Below are 10,388 nucleotides of genomic sequence, written 5' to 3'. Positions count from 1 at the left end.
CTTCTTTCGTCTCTTTTTCCTACCACTTCCTCCATATTCCAGAGCTTTCCACAGAGCACTCCTTCTTCCTCTTTCTTTCTTTTTTTTTTTTTTCTCCGCAAGAACTCATCCGTCTTCAAGAACTCATCTGTCCTCAAGAACTCATCCGTCCACAGAGCTACCGCAAGAAACCCTTGTGTGGGATAGCCAATTACTCATCCGTCCTCAAGAACTCATCCGTCCACAGAACTCCATTTGAAAGATTTTGCTATATTCTGATTGTTTTTTTGTTTTGCATTTTGAGGAATTCTAATTTGCAAGGGATTGATTTTTTTTTTTTTTTCCTTAGCTGATTTGGGAATTTGTTATAGATTTTTTTGTGTTTGGATTTGAAAATTTGTTATTATTATTTTTTTCCTTAGTTGATTTGGGAATTTGTTATAAATTTTTTTGTGTTTGGATTTGGAAATTTGTTATTATTATTTTTTTTCCTTAGCTGATTTGGGAATTTGTTACAAATTTTTGTGTTTGGATTTGGAAATTTGTTATTGAGAGAGCAAATGGCAGAGCAGAGAGATGAGAGGAATGAGGAATGGCGTGAAGGGCAATTTGGTAACTTCACCCAGAGTCCAACGGTAGAATTGCTCAACGCACATGGGCTTTTTCCAAAATGGAGCTCTGAGCTCCTTTTTTCAAAACGCTGGTTTTGCGCGTTTTCTTCACAAACCCAAAACGCAACTTTTTCCAAAAAGTTGCGTTTTATACCTTACCAAACGAACTTTGTATTTGCTTTTTTCAAAACGTGCTTTTTTGGAAACAAACAGGCACTTAAAGAGAGAGGAAACACAAAAACAAAACACAAAGCCAAGGGCATACTGCATTAGAGAGATTAAGCACAATGTATAAGCAATCTTCAAAATCTACATGATGCATGACGCATAGACTCCAATGATGCATGAACTAATGCATTTAATTGCTCAATTTTTGTTTTTTACAATTTTGAAAAATTAACCATCAAACTAAATTTTTATGAAAAATTCCTAATTTTTGAAGAACAAAATCACTAATTTTTCAAAAACACACAAATTGACAAATTAATTATCACAACAAGTGTAAAACAAGTTATAAACAATCAATCAATAATAATTATCAATTTTAGGCAATTATACCCAATTGAATAAAAACCCCAATTTCCTCAAGAACAAATGAACCCTAATTTTTGAAAATTTTCACAAATCATGAAAATTTTGAAATCAAAGCATAAGAAATCATTTGAACAACATGCATACAAAAAACCATTGATCATTATGAATCAAAAACACTCAAAAATATCAAAAACCCCAAAATCTACACATTTCAAATTTTTTTGAAATTTGAATGATTATGATTGAAATGTTTGTAAAATGATCAGAAAGAAGGACAAGAGTCATACCTAGAGTGTAGAAGAAAACCTTGAAAAAGGACCAAAAAAATTGTTCTAAGAAGAGGGATCGAGAGAATAGATGAAAAAGGCCAAAACTGAATTGTCAAACCCTTAAAAATTCAAAAAATTTGAATTTCAATCGGTCGAGAGGAATTGAGCAGCAATCGAAGGGACAATTAAAAAAATTTCAATTGATCAAGTAGGAATCGAACAGGAATCGAGGGAGGCAGAGAGTTTTGGCCTAAAAATTTAACATGTTCAATTGGTTGAGAAACAAGTTTGATCGATTGAAAACTTGAAAAACTGGAATTTTGAAAAACTTGGAAATTTTTGCAGAAAAAACAACGGAAAACTAGTTTTCATGACATGAAATGCATACAAACAATTTCAAAAGTTTTCAAAAACATATTCCACTCAAGTTTTTGGAAATTTTCTCTTCAAATTTTTACCCAACCCAAAGAAAATGTATTAAACATCACACAATGAGTAATTTCAGATGACCATATTAGCTAACACACAATCAATATGTACTGAGTTTAACATAGATTTGCGTGTAGTGTGTGCAACTAGTAAGTGTACAAACCACAAAATAGGTGACATGTAGATAGTAATCAAACAAATTTTCTACATCATCAATCACATTGATTTGAAAGTGGCTATCAAGAGGTACATCATATAACTCTCACATCTATTAAAAAACACGCTTGCAATCATGTAAAAACATTTTGTTTCTTTTTTCTTTTTGCTTTTTGCTTTTTGTTTTGTTTTCTTTTTATTTTTTTCTTTTGAGCACAATCAAAAATATCATGCATGAGCATATAGGAGATAGAAAATAAAATACCCGTGTTACACATTTTTATTCTTTTGAGAATAACGCCTCGTTTAATCTTGCTGTGCAAGTGCTACACTTTACCGAGCACAGATTTTATAATTTGCACACAGGTGTTCATTATTGGCAAATAATAGTGATAAGATGATTATTTATGCATTTCTCCTAAGACTTTCTAGTCCTTACGATCAAAATATGTGACATTAGAATCAAGGTCGTTTGTTTAAAAACTATAAACAACTCACACAATTAAGCACTACATAGCACAAATTAGCAAAGTGCATAGAATAGCTCATCAAAGCTAAACAAGGTACACAATCATGAAATGTAAATTTTATTGACCAACTTTAGTTACACACTTGGTGGTGTGTAATAAAATCCTAAGCAAAAACATTTTGATCCAAAGGAGTGAGAGATATAGCATGAGGACCATAAGGTTTAGAAAAACCTAGGGGCATGTGATAACACCAATCACTTGACAGAGAGACTCAAATCTACTTCTATCAAGAGGTTTGGTAAAGATGTTCGCATTCTGATGCTCAGTAGGAATATATTCAAGAACAACTGTTAAGTTTTGGTTTTTCACATAACATTTATGTTGGTTTTATTCCATGACAAAAAATATTGTAATTGCATTAATTTATTTTCTTGTATTTTGTGGGATTTATTTGTAATAGGTTTAGTATTAAATTGGTGGAGATTGCTCAAGAAGTTAATCTCACAACTTGGCTCACAAGTGGTGTAACCCGCGAAGGTCACATTAGGAGCAAATGCCGGAAGCTAAAGAGTCAGTGAGTTTCGTGACTCATCTTGCGACTTGGCCAACTCGCAAGATGACCCGCGAAATGCACTGATAGCTAGAATTTTGAGTGTGACTCTTATACCCTTCACTCATACTATATATACCCTCATTACTCACAAAATTGTAAGGAGACTATTCAGAGAAAAACCCTAGAGAAGTTTCTACAACACACCCACCTTTTAGAGAAAGAGTTGCTCATCCTTGACTGAGAATTCCTTTGTAGTCTCTTCTCCTTCCCCTCTCCCATTGTTGTACGTTGAGAGGATATTGATTAATTCAATTTCTTTTTTAATTAATATTTTTCTAAAACTAATTCAATTGCTTTTTTCTTTTTCTTTTTCTTTGTTGATAACTTTGCCTCTTTGGCAAAGTTTAAATGAAATGTGCTAGATTAGGAAGTTAACAAAATGATAGAATCAGAAGTCTTCCTATTGAGGGACTTTGAATTTGAAATTTGATTGCTCATTTGAAGAAAATTAAATTAAGGAGATAACTAATGCAAATTCAATATCATTTTTCAAACAACTCATTAAAAATCTATATTTTTCATATTGGTTTTTAAGATTCAAATTCCTAAAATGGATGTCTAAGGAAAGAAACATACTTTGTCAACTACATTCAAGGAAGAAATAATGAATAATACCCTAAAATTTATTTTAAAAGGAGAGAGAGAGAGAGAGAGAGAGAGAGAGAGAGAGAGAGAGACCTGCCCGAGACTCAACCCGAACTATACATTCAGGTTTCGAGTGAGAGTGAGTTCAGGTCCATTACGTTGGGTTGGTTTTCGGATCGGGTATTAAATCGACCAACCCAAAAAGTGCTCTGCGCTAGATTTTACATTGCGAATTGCCAATATGGGGCTTGAAAATTGCTTTGAAACATAGCTATTGATAAATTAAGGAGAAGAATCGTGCAACAGATGATTAAGAAAAAAGTTAGGGCAAAGAGATGTGTAAGTCAAAGTATTTAATATCAAGTTGAAATGTGTTGTAAAAGTGGCTGAGGGTTCACAGGATACAAGTGATCTTCAGAGAATTTTCGAGATGGGCTAAGAAGCCCACGTGTTATCTTCTGATGATGCCTAAAAGATGAAAGAGAGGGAGAGAGAGAGATTTAAAACTGCCATTTTAGTCTCCTTAAGAGAAATGTTGAAACTAAAACTAAAGCATAGTCAGTTTTTGTTGCGGGCATTGAATGACAAGCGAGGCATGCGCTTGGATCTAGGCCGTATTGTATTTTGTATGGCCAAAATTTCTATTCCCAAAAAAAATTGTTTCTAAATCAGATCTTATTTGTATTTGAGAAATCAAATACATATGTAATACTGTGATTTAACCGAAAAATAAAAATAAGTTCACTGATGAAACACAGGTTTGTAAGAATAGCACAAGAACTGATTGGCATTATTCCCACAGGGGTACTTGGGTGTTGAGCTCAATGGTCTAAGGTATGGCACAAATTCAAAACTCCCAAATTTAATCAAGCACACTAACTTTCATGGGATTCCTGAGATATAAAGACCGACATCTTTTCATTGGTAATAATTTGGGACAGAGAGAATAACATTTACACAATTTCAATTTGGAACACAGAAGACTCCAAAAAAGACAGAAAAAAGTTTGGAACAAACACATTAGCGCAAACTACATTGCATGTCTATTTGAAAACTACTTAATTTCGGTAGCTTATATGCATAATGTGAAGCAAAAGGCTAAAAACAAACTTATTTTTAAAAGGTTGAAACTTATATTATTTGAAATAAAGTTAAAACAAAAAGCACCTGTAAAACCCATTAAATGGAACAATTGGATAAATTAATAGTCTCCAAATGAAACTTGAAGATTTGGACAGTTTGAGACAAAAAATTCTAAGGTACTTCTAAAGTATAAAAAAATTGTGCTCCCTCCTCTCACATTCGTAGTGAGTCTTACCATAAATTTAATGAATAGATCCTACTTTGAATGTGAGAGATCCATGTTATAAGAGTACCTAAAAATTACTCATTTGAGACCATCATGTTTATGGCAGAATGAACCTCATGCGCCATTGATTGGTCATATTTTCTGTGCTCTTTCATTCTTAACCAAAGAAACAAAAGAAAGGAGATCGTGACTTCAAAACTCACTGGATATCTATAACTCACCAAGAATATTCTATGATACCTTTGTTTTTCGAGGGTATGGTACTCATTGTGGCCATAACTACACATTTGAAGTGTTTTGGTCTCAATCATTCCTTCATGAATACAAATAGAAGGCTACTATTAAAATATTTGAAATAATCGATTCTGATTAAAGTGGAAACTGTAACCCAGAGATACTTTGGAAGAACCCTAATTTTTTAGATTATTCCAACCTAACATCAACTTGTTAACATGACATACCACATCTAGCACATACACAACTTTAAATAGCATAACAATATTGGTACTTCTAAACTTTTCAAGAATGATAGAATCATTTTTTTAATTTAGGTGATGAAAACGAGGACCAAATTTCAAGGAGAGTATTTTCCAAGCTAAATTGTATATTATCTATCAATTATAGATCACAAGTATCCAAACAAATGAGTGGCAGAAGAGTACAGTTTGGAGGAAAGGATGACAGGTTCCATTGAAATAGCACAGGTTCCATTGCAACAACAACATAAACAGATGACAAATTGGCGTTCTTTAATGGGAAGGCAATCTAAGTACAAATTATGTTACCACAATCCAGCTTTAGGCTGATTTGGTGTAAAAGCGGACGCCAACAGCCAAACCCAAGATTGCAAGGGGAACAAGGAATTGGAGGAGTTTAATGATGAACTCGGATGTCTTGTCCTGGTTGTAATGAGGCTGCTTTGGAGGCTTGTATGCAGTCTTCTTGGGGATGGTTGAGGAATCAATCTCTCCAACATAATACTCGTTCATCATTTCTCTGGCACTATCACTATGACCCACATCCTCAAAATCATCGGTTGCATCCTTCCCTGAAAAAGTTACATGAGGGTGCCATCAAATTTTTAAAATATAATAAACAAAAAAAATCAAGTAGAGAGCCTGCTTGAATAAAAGGATGTCATCTGAAGTTCTACCTGTTGCTGACAGCAAAACCTCATCACCACCAGGATGATCTTCCAAGAATTTTGTCACATCATATACCTATTACCAGGAAAGTAAGACATCAAAGAAGTAAATGAAATGAAGTTGAGTAACTAAATTAAGGGGTTAAATTTCATCTGTTTTGGGGGCATGAGTTTCCAAATATGGCCTGAAGCATCCAAAAGTTTCATAAAGTATACTTTCACAGAAACCCATGTTCAATATCCGTGTTTTTGGATGAGGAATTATTAAATATAACATAAATTTACATCCCCATTATTTAAAATCTCGTCATTTATCAATTTCTTGTTTGGCTGTACTCTTAAAATTTAAAATCCTACCTTCACCTTCACCTTCACCTTCCCACTCCTGTTATCTGCTTATAAAATAAAAAATAAAAAATCTGGGGAAGCTTGACTGAGCTTTTAATATATGACTTAATATTTTAATCTGAAAGCTCACTCTTCTAGAAAATTTGATTATAATCGGTGGTCTGCATTAAAAATTAAGGGAGAGAGAGAGAAGGAAGAAGAAGAATCAGATCTATGCCCCATGTTGAGCTTCATGGTCAACTCAGCCATCAAACTTGCCATCTCTGCCCCGAAACGCTTCAAGCTCGCCCTGGGATGTCCAAGTTGCTGCTGCCAGATCCGCTTCCATCGTCATCGTCATCGTCATCGTCATCGTCATCGTCATCGTCATCGTCATCGTCATCGTCAACTCCTCCAGCACATCATCGAGCATTGTGTCAACACCAGAGAAGCTGAGCAAGATAGTGGAGACACCGAAACTAGGGGATTCTCACATCAAACTTCAATTTCTTGGTTGTATCACAATTCTTGATTGGTGGGTAGTATAGATGATGTTGGGTTCTTGAGTCTCAACTAGGAATTGGGGCATGTTGTTGTGAGAAGATTTCTTTTTTCTTATTTCCCAAAATTTTTGATAGTTATCATTAATTGAGTGTTAAATCCAAGTATGTCGTCATAAGAAATTTAGAAATTACACCTAGATAGGCAGAATTTTAAGCCCTTAAATCCCAGCTAGAAGTTCCCCCTGAAATTAGAATTTCCTTCCTCTGCTTCATCCAAACAAAGAAACTTTGTCAACAGAAATTAAAATTCTACAATTCGGCCAAATTCCTCATTAAAGTTCCTTATTCAAACACATGATAAAGGAATTAGAATTAGCGACAATCTTCAAAACTGTTCATGCTTCCACTACAAAAACTCCCTCCCCCCCCCCCCCTTCTTTCCTGACAACCACACTCATTGACGAAAAAAAGGAAAATGCAAAAAACTGTTGTATGGAGATTAAGGTTGTGTTATCTGCAGCAACAAATGAGGTTTCATAATGTTAGGCACAAGTATGATGAGCACTTGGTTGAGGTTTATAGGGTCATGTACAAAGCAAATTAGCCCAGACCTTTGTTTGCGTAACATAACTGAAAAACGATCAAGGAGCATAACATAAATCAAATAAAAACAGATCAAGAGACCTAATCTATATCAGACTTCTTGGTATAAACAACTAAACCCAAGACAATTAGATCCCAACACATCTACCGAATTGGTATACCAAAAAGATCATAACATTCTGAACCATTTGTTGCATTAATATATGCAAAGAATAAACTTTTCAAAAGAAAATGAAGCAATTCTTCAAACCTGATGGTCCAAAAATCATTTTAACATGGTGACTTTCTCAATTAATTGCTTAGAATGGGTTCCAGATCACTCATCAGTTATGGTGCTTGACACCCCATGCTTGGCAGAGATTCAGAGAATCAGAAGCAGATCACCCACAGTTTAATCCATTTCTGAATGAAAGAGAACACAGTAGATACCACAAACACAATGGTAACAGAGAAAGAAGGGAGGCACACAAAAAAGCAGTCATGAAGCTGGGGCCACCAGAGTAATGCAGGAGATAACACGTAGCTAACACAAGTTTTTCTAAAAGAGAACCCCATGGGGTTGGTTTAGTGATTCCCAAAGTCTCATGAGATCCATGAGGTGAGGTCCTAGTTTCAAAACTTCTAGCCATCATCTTGAGGACACTCCTTGAGATTAGGTGCTCGAAGAGCTCTGGACACCCACATTTTCAAAAAAAAAAAAATGAAGAAGTTTTCCTAAAAGAGAAACTGAAAGTACATGCTTAACCTCCTTGTTCACTTAGACTCTGAGGCCTTAAAGCACCTAATTGTGGGAAAAGGGGCAAAATTCCTGTTACTCAAATTTTGGTGAGCCTAAGCTGAATTTTGTAAATGATAGTCAACATATACCGTTTTCCATCTCTTGCATTTTATTAAAATGCACCGCTTTATCATTAAGAAGAAATTTACCCCCTTAGATAAAAAAATGTCAATATTACACTGATTTATGACTAACAATTTGAGGTTTAAGTTATTCCTGTCCTCTAGTCCAGCTCAATTAGTAAACGATTATAACCCATTAAAAACCAAGTCCAAATTCTTTCTGACTCTGTAAAGCATTATTCTCTGTAAACGCTGGCCTCATGCATTTTAGATGGGTAGCGTATCTTTCACAAACCAAGACTACATGCCTAAATTGCCTCTTCAAAACCCACTTTATTTGGCTACACTGTTAGACCAAAGGCAGTCAAGTCAAGAATCAAGATCAATAAAATATATATATATATATATATATATATATCAGATTTTCAAAGTCAGAACAATAGAGTACTGATGCCTATTTTAGCTAGTTTTTGTACTCACACTGTACACAGGGCCTAACTATTATTTCTGTTGAATCGTGACCCTCATAGAGAAATGGAAAAATTGATCTAAAGGGGCACATTTGACTACCAAAATATTCCACTAACATAAAATCTTGATAGTATAAGCACCAATTCAACCAATCTCATAATATTCCAGTTTTATGACCCAAGATGATGTGCAGGATAAATTGTTATTTGAATTAGAAGTATTTAAATTTATGCTTAGGGATAGATCTTTATATGAATAAAGTAGTGGTAGATTAGTATTGTTATCTGTTTGAACTCAAATTGATTCCGACGTTTTAGGATAGGATTAGTTCCTATGTTTTAGGATTTGTTGATGAGGTTATCTCATCCATGTAAGTTAAATGCATTAATGAGAATTAAGCAAAATTAAACCCAAAAAAGTCTCTCTCTTTCTCTTTAACATTCAGGAGATTAGTCATCTCAGATCGACTAAACTATCAACTTATATTTTGTTTTTCCCGGTTCACAACAGTAAGCACAAATCCAACCAATCTGATCCAAGTGAGCGTGCTATGTAACTAAGGAATTGAACAGCTTCATCCAAGAGTTGAAACATGACCAACAAATTTACTGAGTTTCAACTTCAAGTAGCAAACAAGCCATTTAGAAACTTAGATAAATTTTGCAAATAAAAGATCTGGTGAAATCAAGTGATTGACAATAACGAAAGCAATCAGAGACCACAACATTTGAAACAACAGGACCGAACAGATCTAAATAAAGAACACACACACACACAGATCTTAAAAGGAAATCAATCAACATAAATAAGTAAAACCAAATTGCAAATTTGACAAATACCCACATGCAAAAACAACAAGAAGATAAGCGAAGGCATATAAAAATAATACATGTATTAATGGGTAAAGAGGATTACTTTGCCATTGATAATAAGCCAACAGTCTTTGTTGGTGTTGTGCTCAGAGACTTGAGCCAAAGTGAAGACTTTACCGTCACCACCCATTTGCTTATACAATCAGAGACAAAAGATGAGATGAGTTTTTTTGTTGTATAATCAGTATGGGCTTCCGAACCCAAACTATGAAAGTGTATGGAGTCCGGAGTCAATGAATTAGATTTGCTTGTGGGTGTGGGTGTGGTTGTGGGTAGGAAAGATTAGGTGGTGCCTTTGCCCCTTTTCCCTTTAGTGGGTCTCTCAGTCACCTATTGTTGTAGTAATTGGTTGGTGAATTGAATTGTTGTAATAAAATCAAGAACAAAGTTTTTTTCCAAAACTAGGTGGTGCTTTTGCCCCTTTTCCCTTTAGTGGGTCTCTCAGTCACCTATTGTTGTAGTAATTGGTTGGTGAATTGAATTATCGTAATAAATCAAGAACAAAGTTTTTCTCCAAACTAGTTTAGAGAGAAATCTTTCAAACTTATCATATATCTTTTTTTTAGGTATGAATTTTGAAAATCTAACCGTTGAATTTCATGTTCTTTATGTTCTTAACATGTATATCAAATTTCATTCAAATCGGATTTTATTTACTATTTGATCAATGAAC

At 34.3% G+C, this 10,388-nt stretch overlaps 1 protein-coding gene across 1 annotated transcript; it reads right to left on the bottom strand.

The window, feature by feature from the left end:
- Window positions 1–5,541: 5,541 nt before the first annotated feature.
- On the bottom strand, window positions 5,542–10,108 carry LOC142624369 (cytochrome b5). Its single transcript, XM_075797929.1, has 3 exons — window positions 9,759–10,108; window positions 6,109–6,175; window positions 5,542–6,003 (listed from the first exon to the last, which is right to left on the bottom strand). Exons 1-3 carry the CDS (start codon window positions 9,843–9,845, stop codon window positions 5,753–5,755), a joined length of 405 nt encoding a protein of 134 aa, XP_075654044.1. The 5' UTR covers window positions 9,846–10,108; the 3' UTR covers window positions 5,542–5,752.
- Between the last annotated feature and the right edge of the window lie 280 nt (window positions 10,109–10,388).

Source organism: Castanea sativa, chromosome 2 (genome assembly GCF_040712315.1).
Source record: "Castanea sativa cultivar Marrone di Chiusa Pesio chromosome 2, ASM4071231v1".
NCBI lineage: Eukaryota > Viridiplantae > Streptophyta > Magnoliopsida > Fagales > Fagaceae > Castanea > Castanea sativa.
This window is presented reverse-complemented; position numbering and strand designations above follow the sequence as displayed.